This window comes from Mustelus asterias, chromosome 16, assembly GCF_964213995.1.
Source record: "Mustelus asterias chromosome 16, sMusAst1.hap1.1, whole genome shotgun sequence".
Taxonomy (NCBI): Eukaryota; Metazoa; Chordata; class Chondrichthyes; order Carcharhiniformes; family Triakidae; genus Mustelus; species Mustelus asterias.
Genome location: NC_135816.1, coordinates 64,091,205 through 64,105,182, shown reverse-complemented (window position 1 = coordinate 64,105,182; position 13,978 = coordinate 64,091,205). Strand labels below are relative to the sequence as shown.

The window sequence follows — 13,978 nt, the reverse complement described above, 5'->3', positions numbered from 1 at the left end:
GGAACCATTACTGGATCGATAGAATTTCAGAAGATGTTCACCAATGCGTCCACTACCTCTAAAGCAACCTCTTTTGCCACATCAATTGGGATATATTGTCTACAACGGGGATGAAGTAGAAAGGGTCGAGAACTTCAAGTTTCTAGGTGTCCAGATCACCAACAACCTGTCCTGGTCCCTCTACGCCGACACTATAGTTAAGAAAGCCCACCAATGCCTCTACTTTCTCAGGAGGCTAAGGAAATTTGGCATGTCTACTACGACTCACACCAACTTTTACAGATGCACTATAGAAAGCAGCCTTTGAGTTGTATCACAGCTCTGTCCAGGACCGCAAGAAACTACAAAGCGTCTGAAACGAAGCCCAGTCTATCACGCAAACCAGCCTCCCTTCCTTTGACTCCGTTTACACTTCCTGCTGCCTCAGAAAAGCAGCCAGCATAATCAAGGCCCCATGCACCCCGGACATACTCTCTTCCATCTTCCTCCATCGGGAAAAGGATACAAAAGTCTGAGGTCACGTACCAACCGACTCAAGAACAGCTTTTTCCCTGATGCCATCAGACTTTTGAATGGACCTACTTTGTACTAAGTTGATCTTTTTCTACACCCTAGCTATGACTGTAACACTTTGCAGGGATTTTACGACCTCGCTCGGGCAAGGCTCGTAAAATCCCTCCTGAGGGCAACAGAGAATTCCATTCGGCGAGTCTCATCCTCCCCGATTCCTGGGTGGGCGCATGGTAAAATTCCTGCATATATTCTGCACTCTCTCCTTTCCTTGTCTGTGTACCATATGCTTTGTCTGTATAGCACGCAAGAAACAATACTTTTCACTGTGTACTAATTCATGTGACAATAATAAATCAAATCAACTCAAATCTTTCTAGAATTGTAACACCTCATTAAAAATGCAGGTAAACAAACAGGTCCACTCTAAAACAAAGCTGGACCCAGGCCTCACCTTTTTAATCCACAAATAAAACATAAATTAAACTTAAAGCCGTATCTTATTCCTAACACCCAGAAATACAACTTAATTAAAACTCTATTTCCTAACAATGGTACTCTTAAAATTTAAAATTACTTACATATTCCTTAACATTCTTTGTTTTCACTGCCTTGTAGGAGGAGTATGCTGGGTACAGAGTGCCAAATATTAGCCTGTGGGGACACAAACAATATGATTAGTGAATAAAAGGAGGGGAAGGTTCATCAAATAGTGAAGTTAATAGCAAGAAAGGTCAAATCAGTAAGTCAGTGAGCACAATTTAACAACTGCTTTGTGAATGATGAGGCAAAGTAAAGATGCGGTGTTGCTAATGAGAAGGAGCTATAGGACAACTGAGTTTGAATACACATCCTTTACCTGTGATTCAAGAGCAGGCGCATGGGAAGCAATCCTGAATTAATTAGAATTTCAGTTCCACAGGAATTACAGAATGGATACTGCACAGATCATTTGGCCCATCATCTCTGTGCCAGCTCACTGCAGCAGCAATTCACCTTGTGCTATTCCCCCACCTTCACTGCGTAGCATGTTCTTCCTTTTCAGATAATAACCTAATTTCCTCTTGAATATCCTAATTGAAGCTGCCTCTACCTTTCTAGGTAGTGAATTCCAAATCCCAATTCCTTGTTGCATGAAATTGCTTTTCCTCATGACACCGTTGTTTCCTTTGCCTTAAATCTGTGCCTTCTGGTTCACGATCCTTCCACCAATGGGAACAACTTCTCCCTATCCACTCTGTTCAGGCCCTTCATCATTTTGAAAACCTCCATCAAAGCTCTTCTCTACCTTTCCTTGTCCAGGAAAACAATCTAACTACTTAAGCTAAGTTCCTCACCTTGGAACCGTTCTTGTGAATCATTTCTACACTCTCTCGAATATCTTTACATCTTTCATGAAGTGTGGCACTCAGAGCTGGAGGCAATACTGCAGAAAAGGCCGAACCAGTGTTTTATACAGCTTATCATAACTTTCTTGCTTTTTGTACTCTATGGCTGACAGTCTAGGACGCCATGTGCTTTATTGACCACTCTCTTAACCTGTCCTGCCATCTTCAATGATTTATGCACAGATACACCAAGGGCCCTCTGCCCCTACACCTCCTTTGGAATTGTATCTTTTATTTTATATCGTCACACTGCCTTCTTTCTGCCAAAGTTTAGCATTTCACATTTCCCTGTATTAAATGTCATCTGCCACCTATCTGACCATTTCATCAACCTATGTCCTTTTTGAAGTTCTACATTATTCTCCTCACAGTTCACAATGCTTTCAAGCTTTGTATCATTTGTAAATTTTGAAATTGTGGCCTGTATACCAAGGTATAGATTGTTAAATATCTCAGGAAGGGCAGGGAAAATAATGACCCTTAGGGAACTCCATTATAAACCTCCATCTGTCAGAAACCATCCATTAACCACTATTCTCTGTTTGCTGTCACTCAGCCAATTTTTTCTTCATGTTGCTACTGTCCCTTTTATTCCATGAACTCTAAATTTTCTCACAAGTTCTGTTGTGCAGTACCTTATCAAGTGCTTTTTGGAAGTTCACAAACACCGCACCCAACAGTATTATCATAGAATCATAGAATCATTGAGTCATAGAAACCCGACAGCACAGAAAGAGGCCATTCGGCCCATCGAGTCTGCACCGACCACAATCCCACCCAGGCCCTACCCCCATATCCCTACATATTTACCCACTAATCCCTCTAACCTACGCATCTCAGGACACTAAGGGCAATTTTAGCATGGCCAATCAACCTAACCCGCACATCTTTGGACTGTGGGAGGAAACCGGAGCACCCGGAGGAAACCCACGCAGACACGAGGAGAATGTGCAAACTCCACAAAGACAGTGACCCAAGCTGGGAATCAAACCCAGGTCCCTGGAGCTGTGAAGCAGCAGTGCTAACCACTGTGCTACCGTGCCGCCTGATTATCCTGATCAACTCTCAGTTACCTCATGAAAAACCTTAAGCAAGTTAAATTACACGATTTGCCCTTAAAAAATCCATGTTGCTTTTTCTTCATTAACCCACATTTGCCCAAATGACTATTAATTTTGTTCCAAAATATCATTTTGAGAAGCTTGACTGGCCTGTAATTGCTGGGCTAATCCTTACATCCTTTTTTGAACAAGAGTGTCACATTTTCAATTTTCCAGGCTTCTGGCACCATCTCTGGTCTGAGGAAGACTAAAAATTATGGCCAGTGTCTCCGCAATTTCCACTCTCACTTCCCTCAGTATCCTTGGATGTATCTCATCTTGCCCAGGTTCCTTTTCAACTTAAAGTGCAGAAAGCCTATTCAATGCCTCCAGTTATCAATTTTAAACCCTTCAGAGAGGAACTACCTCCTCTTTCACCATGACCTGCACGGCGTCTTCTTCCCTGGGAGAAACAATTGCAAAGGACGAGATTTTCTGGCCCCACCGTGAAGAGACCCGAGCCAAAAGTCCAGTGACTTTCAGTGGGACTGGAAGATCCCAGCGGCAGGTACTGCTGGAACATCCCAGTCAAAGTTTTCATTTAATACCACAGCCATGCATAAATCCCCTATTTGGTCCCTTATTAGTTCTTTTGCTAATTACATGCCTATAGAATACTTTATGATGCTCTTAATGTTAGCTGCCAGTCTCTTTTTGCTTCTTTTACCTGCTTTTTCAGTTGCCCTCTGAACCTTCTGTATTTGGCCTGCTTCTCAGATACATTATCCACTTGGCTTCTGTCATTAACATCCTTTCTTCTTCTTCTTAAACTCTAAATCTTTTGTCATCCAGAGAGTTTTGGATTTGTTTCTCTACCTTTCCCTTTTGAGGGGATACACCTTGATTGTACCAAAACTCTCTTCTTTCAAGACAGATCATTATTCAGCTCCAGTGTTGCCTGCTGCACTTTGAGTTCCATTTTTTTGAGCCAGATCCATTCTTACCCCAATGAAGTTGGTTTCCCCCCAGTTAATTATTCTTAATCTGGATTGTTGCTTGTCCTTTTCCAAAACCAACCTAATCTTTATGATATCATGATCACTGTCCTCTTAATGTTCTCCCACTTACATCTGATCCACTTGATGTACTTCATTCCCAAGAACCAGGTCCATCAGTGACTCCTTTTTCATGGACTGGAAACATACAGCGTTGAAAATTCTCATTAATATATTCTGGGAATTCTTGCCTCTCTACGCCCTTTACACTGCTACTATCCCTGTCTATATTCAGATAAAGTTCTCCATTACAGCTACTCTATAATTCTTGCACCTCTCTGTAATTTCCTTGCAAAATTGTTCCTCTACATCTTTCCCACTAGTTCGTGGTCTCTAGACTACACTGAGTTAAGTAACAAAATAGCTTTTTGTTACTTAACCCTAGATTCTGTCCTTGACCCCAATGGGACATCTCTTTCTTCAGTACTGCAAGAGTAGTTCTCCTTCATCAATACTACCATTCTTCCTTCTTCCCTATCTTTCTTGAACCCTCATATCCAGCAATATTTAATACCTAGTCCTGCCCTTCTTTGAGCCAGATCTCCATTATAGCTGCAACATCATATTTCTACCTGGCGATCTGTACCTACAATCCTATTTACCACATTCCAAGCACTCACTTACATGCACAGTAACCCTAATTAAGATTTAATTACTTTCCCCCTTGCTCTGAACTTATTTAATACCTTTACTATGTCCTACTCTAGGGCTATCTGTCTCTCCCACTATTCTGTGCATCTTTGCTTTCGAGTATTATCTTATACCACACCTCTGCCAAGTTAGCTTAAACGCTCCCCAACAACATTTGCACGTCACCCTGCAAGGAAACTGGCGAGGTACATCCCATCCAGCCTGTTCAGATCCTATCCCCCATGGCTGGTCCCAATGCCTCAGATATCTAAAGTCCTCCCTCTTGCACCAGCTTTCCAGTCACACATTCATCTGCTTTATCCTCCTATTTCTACATTCACTTGTGCGTGGCACCGAGAATAATACAGAGAATAATACAGAAAATAATACTTCGCAGTCCTGCTTGCTCATTGCACACCCAGCTCCCTTAATTCTGACTGCAGGACCATATCCCTCTTTCTACCTATGATTTTGCTGCCATGTGGAGCATGACTGCTAGCTTCTCACACTGCCCCATTCAGGTGCAAGCGTTCAGTGACATCCCTGTCCCACATCTAAGGCTGCAGAAATGCCTGTCTCTTCCCCTAACTATTGAATCTCCTATTACTATTCCTCTTTCAACCTTCTTTGCGCCACCATGTACAGCTGAACCATTCCACAGATGAGCCATCACTTTCATCATCAGTATTCAGAACTGAATACTAGTTAGCGAGTGAGATTCACCGAGGAGACTCCTGCAGTGTCTACCTGTATCTTCTTAGCTGCTTCTGACCAACATGTAACCGGCTTAATTTATAAAAACTATAAAGTTAAATTGGGTATGATCCTAACCCTACTGAATAAATGTTTTAGATGTTCTTAATCACAGAACATTAACTTGATTTATGTTTGGCTTTCATGAATAACTCTTAGGAAAGATCTCTCTTTAATGATGGAGGGAAGGGCTTGAAGCAGCAGGAGCCACAAGGTGAAACGCCTAGTTGTGTCAGGTACAGTTATTAGCTTCTCTTGCATTAACGCTCAGCATTGCCTTGGGTTAAAATAGGATAAACTGCAATCAAAGCAAAATGCTGCGGATGATGGAAATCTGAATCAAAAACAAAAAATGTTGGAATAACTCAGCAGGTCTGGCAGCATCTGTGGAAGGTGAAACAGAGGCCAGATTTGATGGATGGAGGAGTGTATGGTTGGAAGAGGTTGCAGAGATAAGGTGGGGTGATTCCATGAAGGGGTTTGTATTGAATACGAGAGTGAGAATTTGAAATGGAGGCACTGGTGGGAATGATCAACTGTTCATTAAAGCGAGATGCCTCCTGCCACTGATAATAAAACAGTTAAACTATAAGGGGATATAAGTTCATCATCAGAGCATACTGAGTTCAAAAGTTCCTGGCCTGCTTCGACTATTAGAGGGAGGTGACAACGGATGCATTGAACTGGCAAATACAAAGACAGAACAAGTCACCTGCCTTGTTGGAAGAAATGTGTGCAGCAGAAAGCGAACAGGCCTCAAGGGAATTGTATCTGGTCACACTTGTCTATATAGTTCATAGATATCATTGAAGAGTGAAGTTCCATTTTCTTGTGACACCATCTTGACACAAGTCTACTGATATTAATTTTCTGGTCACCAATGTGAGTAAAAGTACTGAAAGTAAAGTAATGACTCACATTAGCAACTAGAAATGATATTCGGCCATATTCAGAATGAAGACTGTCAAATCGATCATTCTTCTAATAATTTAATGTGCTGTCAGATTTGGCTTGGTTCTTAAATAGTAATTTCAATGTTACAGCCTTGTTCCATTTGAGAGGAATATGGTGGCAGATCACTGTTCTCAAAGCTGAATTAAATGGTTGGAGCAGTGGTTTCCAACCTGTGGTCCACAGACCACTGGTGGTCCGTGGGAGTATTGCAGATAGTCCGTGGAAAAGAATAATACAATTACATATACCTTGTATGTATCATAATCGATGCTATTCGCAATGGAATTGCTTCACAAACATTCTTGTGTAATATAATCCGCAATGTATTTGTGAGTGTGGATCATAAACAATTAAAAATACCTGGTTTTTAATATCCGTTGATATATACATTTGACTCTGTCAGTTGTCGGCTCTGCAAAAAATGTTTCAAATGGCTTGTGTACACGGTGGTCCACAAAAGCTTTTGATAGCGATCTATGGTCCCCAGAAAGGAAAAGGTTGGGAACCACTGGGCTAGAGGTTAACTTAGAGCCAGGGAGAGAAGGGGTTGCATGGAAGTCGGTAAATCTGGATTTTGCAAAGGTCCTGTCAAGTTTGATGGCAGGATCAATTGGCAATTTTGCACACCATTTCCTGGCTATAGCCAGTCAAATGGAGGGGGCATTGGTGAGAGGAAAGCAGGAAGATTGGAGTGGGAGTCAGGTTGAGGAGGTTGTGGGGGGAGGGGGGTTGGAGAGATTGGAAGTCTTGTGGAGAAGATCAGAAATATTGGGGGGGTGGATTGGTGAAGCAGGTAAATTGGATCCAGCGGTTAAATGGAAAGGCACTTCACTCCTGGGTCGAACTGCTTTTATCTGCTTGAAGACTCTGAATTTCCGAGTCTCCAGGAAGGAGGGGAGAGAGAAAGGAGAGGGGGAACCAAAACTTAGAATTTGATGAGAGTGGCAATTCAGTTGCTTCCAAAACCTGTGGTTTGTACAAGCTTGAAGTAACAAGTATTTAAATATTTTGTCCTGTGTATTGGAGCTTAGTGCAAATTAAAACGTCAAAAACGAATATAAAACTTAAGCTAAAAGTAGACAGAAATAAGGTAAAATAAGATATGTAGCAATGTGGCTAAAAGCAAGCAGAGGGGGAGAAGCAGGAACAGAGAGCTTAACAGTAGTTATGCATCAGCGAGTAAGGTCCATGCAGGGAATATAAAAAAAAATTGAAGGTCCTTTACCTGAGTGCGCGAAGCATCCACAATAAGGTAGATGAACTAGTGGCACAAATAGAGATACATGATTTAGATCTAATCACCATCACAGAAACATAGTTACATGGTGACCAAAGTTGGGAAATAAATATTCCAGGGTACACAATATTTCAAAAAGAAAGTCAGAATGGCAAAGGGGAGGAGGGATGGGTAGCCCTAATCATAAAGGATGACACAAGGACATTAACAAGGAAGGATTTTGACTCAAAAGATCATGAGGTTGAATCATTTAAGGGGAGATAAGGAATAGCAAGAGTCAGAAAACCCTGGTGGGAGTAGTTTATAGCCCTCCTAATGATAGTTATACACTTGTATAGAGCATTAAACAAAAAAATGATTGGAACCATAGAACCATAGAAAATTACAGCTCAGAAACAGGCCTTTTGGCCCTTCTTGTCTGTGCCGAACCATTTTTTGCCTAGTCCCACTGACCTGCACTTGGACCATATCCATCCACACCCCTCTCATCCATGAACCCGTCCAAGTTTTTCTTAAATGTTAAAAGAGTCTTAACTTGTAACAAAAACGATATAACAATTGTGATGGACTTTAATCTTCATATAGACTGGACCAACCAAAATGGCCCAGATGATTTTGTAGAATGCCCCTGTTACAGTTCCTTGGAGCAATATGTTATTGAATTTACTAGGGATAAACCTATTTTAGATCTAGCATTATGAGATGAGGCAGATAGTAAAAGATGCATTGGGAGCTAGTAAGTTTCCAATCACAAACAAGAATCTTAATCTTAAACTTAAACAAAGCCAATTAACATAGGTACGAAGGGAGAACTGGCTAGAGTTGATTGGATAAATAGACTAAAAGATATGCCGGTAAATGAACAGTGGGAAACATTTTTTTTAAATCAAAATGTTCAACAAAGTACATTTCTTGAAAAAGCAGGAAAAGTCCATCCATGGCTTACTCAGGAGGTTAACGATAGTATTAATTAAAAGAAGAGACTTATGTACAGACATATGAGGTAGGGGTAGGAATCGACCACTCGGCCCTTTGAGTCTGCTCCATCATTCAATGACATCATGGCTGATCTGATTGTGACCTCCAGACTACCCTTGATAACCTTTTCACCCCTTTGTTTTATTAAGAATCTATCTACCTTGAAAACATTCAAAAACTCTGCTTCCACCGCCTTTTGAGGAAGAACGTTCTAAAGACTCACTACTGTCTTGGGCAGCACAATGGCACAGTGGCTAGCACTGCTGCCTCACAATGCCAAGGACCCAGGTTCAATTCCCAGCTGGGGTCACTGTATGTGCAGAGTCTGCATGATCTCTGGGTGCTCCGGTTTCCTCCCACAGTCCAAAAGACTTGCTGGTTAGGGATATTGGACATGCTAAATTCTCCCTCAGTGTACCCGAACAGGTGCTGGAGTGTGGCGACTAGGGGATTTTCACAGTAACTTTATTGCAGTGTTAATGTAAGCCTACATATGACACTAATAAATAAACTTAAAAAGGAAAAAAATTTCTTCTCATCTCTGTCTTAAATAGGCAACCCCTTATTTTTAAGCAGTGACCTCGAGATTTAGATTTTCCCACAAGGGGAAACATCCTCTCCACATCCACCTTGTCAAGATTCCTCAGGATCTTATATGTTTCAATCAAGAATAGCAGCAAATCTGGGGATTTTTAAAGGGCTGGGGAATTAAATACCTTCACGTCATGACAGTTGTGCAGACTTTCTCCACCTTTTGTGAGCATTTATATTTACACTAAACATTTGTAACTCCCACACTGCCGATTAAGCAAAAATGGGGTCTGTTTGATCTCAGCACTGAGTTTGGGTTTCTTAAAATAAAAACAAAATACTGCAGATGCTGGAAACCTGAAATAAGAACAGAAAATGTTGGTAAGACTCAGCAGGTCTGACAGCATCTGTGGAGCGAGAAACAGTGTTAATATTTCAAGTCCAGAAGAAGCGTCAACATATTTGTTCTGTTTCTCTTTGCTGAGAAAATGCCGAGGTCTTCCAGCAGTTTCTGTTTTTATCTTGGGTATCCCTCATGTGTGTCACATCCCATCCCCGTTTCCCTATTGGTTAAAATTGGATCTCTCAGAGGTGGGGGCAGAACTTCCAGATCCAATTCTCGACCACCATTCCAGAAGGTCCACAGAGTCTCCCCAATCCCGCAGGGACCCGGGAGCGCAGAGTAATTTTATGGCCCTGTTGAAAGTCCATTAACTATGGTGGGATGGGAAATCCCGCCAGCAGAAGGGGCTGTAAAATTCTGCCCCAGGCCTCAGACTCTGATCTGTCACAACTGTTATAATAGTGTATTTGCTCAGATGTTAAATATAATCATCTGAATATTTTAAGGAAACCGAAATTCAGCAGTGCTGAGATCAAACAGACCTCATTTTTGCTTAATCAGCAGTGTGGGAGTTACAAATGTTTAGAGTAAATATAAATGCTCACAAAGTGTGGAGAAAGTCTGTGCGACCGTCGTGACGTGGAATTATTTAATTCCCCAACCTTGTAAAAATCCTCAGATTTGCTGCTATTCTTGATTGAAACACGGCACGGTAGCACAGTGGTTAGCACTGCTGCTTCACAGCTCCAGGGTCCCGGGTTCGATTCCCGGCTCGGGTCACTGTCTGTGTGGAGTTTGCACATTCTCCTCGTGTCTGCGTGGGTTTCCTCCGGGTGCTCCGGTTTCCTCCCACAATCCAAAGATGTGCGGGTTAGGTTGATTGGCCAGGTTAAAAATTGTCCCTTAGAGTCCTGGGATGCGTAGGTTAGAGGGATTAGCGGGTAAAATATGTGGGGGTAGGGCCTGGGTGGGATTGTGGTCTGTGCAGACTCGATGGGCCGAATGGCCTCCTTCTGCACTGTAGGGTTTCTATGTTTCTATAAGATCCTGAGGGGTCTTGACAGGATGGATGTGGAGAGGATGTTTCCCCTTGTGTCTATGCTAATGTGTGCGCCACCACCGAAAGTGATACAACATCATGTAATTCAGTTCTCTTGCACAGTCGGTTAACACACGCAAACCGCAGCAGCAACAAGTCTCCATTAAAGTTCAATTTTCAACCTCCTTCGGCTTTGCATTAATCCACAATGAGATAATACAATGACTTACATTCACAAAGCACCTTGAATTCATGTCCCAGAGCACTTCACAGGAATAATGAAGCCATCTAAAGAGAGGTGGCCACGGAGGGATTTTAACATGAGGATGAGAATTTTAAAATCAATGCACTTCTGGACAAGGAGCCAGTGTAGGTCAGCAGGGACAGAAGGGATGGGTGAACAGGACTTGGTGCGAGTTATGGTACAAGCAGCAGAGTTTTGGATAAGCTCAAGTTTACAGAAGGTGAAAGATGGCAGGCCAGTCAAGAGATGACTGGATTAGTCAAGGCTCAAGCTGACAAAGGCAACATTTAGAGTTTCAACAGTCTGAGGTAGTGATGGAGTCATCTTTGTTACAAGAGGTGGAAATATGCCAGCTACCCAAGGAATGTACTCATATTGTAAATTCACCAGTTTATAGCAGCACCAGGCTGATTAACAAATTATAGTTCAGATCAAAATAATGTTGAAATCCAGTAACAGTGGATTTCAATCTCATATTTCACTCAGAGTTCTCCATGCTTTGCCAACTGGTAATTCTAACTATCCTTGTGTCAATTTATAATTATTTCTGTGCTCCATGTTTAATTTTAGTAAGTGAGAATCCAGGTTTTGCAGTCAAGCCTGGTGTATGATTTGTTATTGACTTCCTCCTGGATGATTTGGGTTGTAAGAGGGACTCACATTGGGTGATCATTCAGCGTCATTCATTCCTGGACCAAAACCCCACTCTGTTCCTTATTGAGAGGTTCTGTAAGGGGATGGATGTGTGTAAGTGCACCTGGGGGGGCCGGGGATGGGCGGGGAGGTGGGGGGCGGGGGGGGGGGGGGGGGGTGGAGGTTGTCTGCTTCCTTGTTCTATGTTTGTCCAGATATCAATTCCAGTGTTCTTACAATATGTTTCCCCACATCAGTGGGTTGTCTTGCTTGACTTAAGGTATCCTGCTGCCAGATATCCTGCTGCCAGATCCTTCTGATCCCGACAAAGATTTGCCTGCACCAATTTCTGCTCAAGTACTTGAGTGGCTCAGTGTAATAACTTGGAGGAGTAAAGGGCCTTCATCAGACAATCTGAGCACAGCACCTGGGACAATCCCAGTGCAATGTCCTGGATTTTCGATGAGTCCTGGAGACACGGGGGACCTTGTAGAATATCAAGCGGGACCCAGATCCAGAAGTCCTGCCCCAATTTCTGACAGCTTCTATTTTTGTCGATGGTGGGGGGGTGGGGGGGGGGGGCATGTGTAAAGAGGGTATAACTCTCATATGTGGGATTCCCAACCTTATCAGGACCATTTGAACTCAGTGCTGAGTTCAAACATACCCTATAGATGCTGGAGCAGGGCCTTATCACAGGGGGTAGAAATTATAGATCTTTAGAAAATTTGTAAATGCTCTTGAGTGGTGGGTAAGGTGTGTAGAACTGTCAAGCTGATAAGTTGTTTAAATGGCCAGCTTTCTAAAAATAGAAAAATCTGCCTGTCTGCATCAGTGAGAGTTAAAAAAGTTCTAACAGTTTCAATAGTTGTTTGTTAACATAACCCAAAGTGCTATCATTATACCATTGTTGATGTTTGGCTGCTTTCCACAAATTAACAGTCAGGGGGTGGTGGGGGCTGGCTTGTAAGTTCCCAATTTGATTGACAGCTCAAAAAGGTTATTTTAAAAATCAGCAGTCTTTTACGTTGGGTTATGTATACAAGTCTGTTTGTTTTGGTAAGAGATTAAGTACTTCAGGGATTTGAATGTTTTGAATGGGCTTTCATGAATGGTACTTGTTTATCTCTTAAACTCAATGTTGAAATTGATATTTAGAACTTTATTTAATTTAATCACAGCATGGCTCCTGAAGTCTGCTTATGACGGACAGTGGGTGAATTGGCATGGAAAATGTAAGGGCAAAAAATGATGGGTCATGAATAGACACTAAGTTATAGGGGTTATAAGGAGCTATGGGGATGGGTTGGCACTAAGTTGGCATAGGGGCTATATGTGACTGTTGGGATTGGGAGGAGGAGTGGTTGAGAGGGTGTGAAGGGTGAAGGCAATTGATGTTTAAGAAAAGAACTGGTACGAAGTCCCAGAGAACTGAGTTGGGCCATTTAAACAGCCTGTCATGGCACTTGGCAGCCCCAACCATGGCTGCCTCCGATTTGCATCAATGGTCATTGAACCCACTCCATTCCACAACCACCACCCCAAACAAAAATCCTACCACTTGGAGTACTTTTCCCAAGTAGGGTGCGGCAAGCCACGAAATTTCCTAACTCTTGACTGGATGGAAAAGCACAGGCTAACGTGTGTATGCTGCATATTGATTGCCATAGCAGGCTGAATAATAGTTCACTGTTTGGATTCTTTGGGGTAACATCTTACTTGCTTAGCATTGTAACTGCTCACTGCACAGTATCAGTGTTTTCTCTAAAAAAAAGTTGCTTAAAAATATGTTACTTGAAAACTGTTTAAATGTAACTTCACTTTCCTTCCTGTGGAAAATGGGTCAAAATCTCTGCAGTGTGACAAAGTATTGCGTGGATCTAGATCAGACCTGAACTAGGAGCTGTACACACTGAATTGAGGCAGCTAATGTTCAAATCTCCTCCTGTTGATCTGGACTGAGGGACTGCGACACATGAAGTATTAGTGTGACTGAATTTCTAATACAGCATCAATGGTGCACTCAAAATACAATTTTTCAAACACCCTTCCCAGGTTAGGAAATCTGTATCATGGGAAAGATTTGGCTCATTGGGATTTAATACTCAATCCAAAATGATGCTCGGATTGGGTATTTATTTCTCTGCAGCGCACAGTGACAACATGCTGATGGTGGACTGGCTTCAGACTCTCACGCTCCAACAATTCAGCAGCAAACACTGTTTGTTATGCAAATGAAACAGATTGATTGGAAAGACAGAGGAATGTATGGCACACTTTGTTTGCAAATTGCCAAGTGGAAGCAGCAGAGTAGAATGGAATTCTGCCTTACAATTGGTTTCTAATCGTAGCATTATGGCATGTTCATCACGCCTGCTTCTATCTGTTAACACAGCAGTTGGGAGGTTTCACTATTCTCTCCTTCATAAGTATGTTCCAATATGCTGATATGTAAATTAAAACAAAGGGTCTATCTCCTTCTAAAGTGTTGGGATATGACACTTGCTTATTTTCAAACTGTAAATTTTATGACAGGAAATATGTTTTAACAGACACTCATTTGAGATAGATTCTCCAAAAGCTGCAAACGTGGTGATTCCACTGCAATTACACATTGGGTTTGAATGTCATTGACTGAGAAAA

General features: G+C 42.1%; 1 protein-coding gene across 1 annotated transcript in view; it reads right to left on the bottom strand.

The window, feature by feature from the left end:
* Nucleotides 1-13,978, bottom strand: part of LOC144505354 (receptor expression-enhancing protein 2-like) — an 86,374-nt gene that overhangs the window by 59,967 nt on the left and 12,429 nt on the right. The window contains exons 2-3 of the mRNA XM_078231475.1: nt 4,067-4,131; nt 1,092-1,164 (exon numbers count right to left, since the gene is read on the bottom strand). Of these exons, the coding sequence (XP_078087601.1) occupies nt 1,092-1,164; nt 4,067-4,131 (138 nt within the window). The remainder of the gene's footprint in view (nt 1-1,091; nt 1,165-4,066; nt 4,132-13,978) is intronic.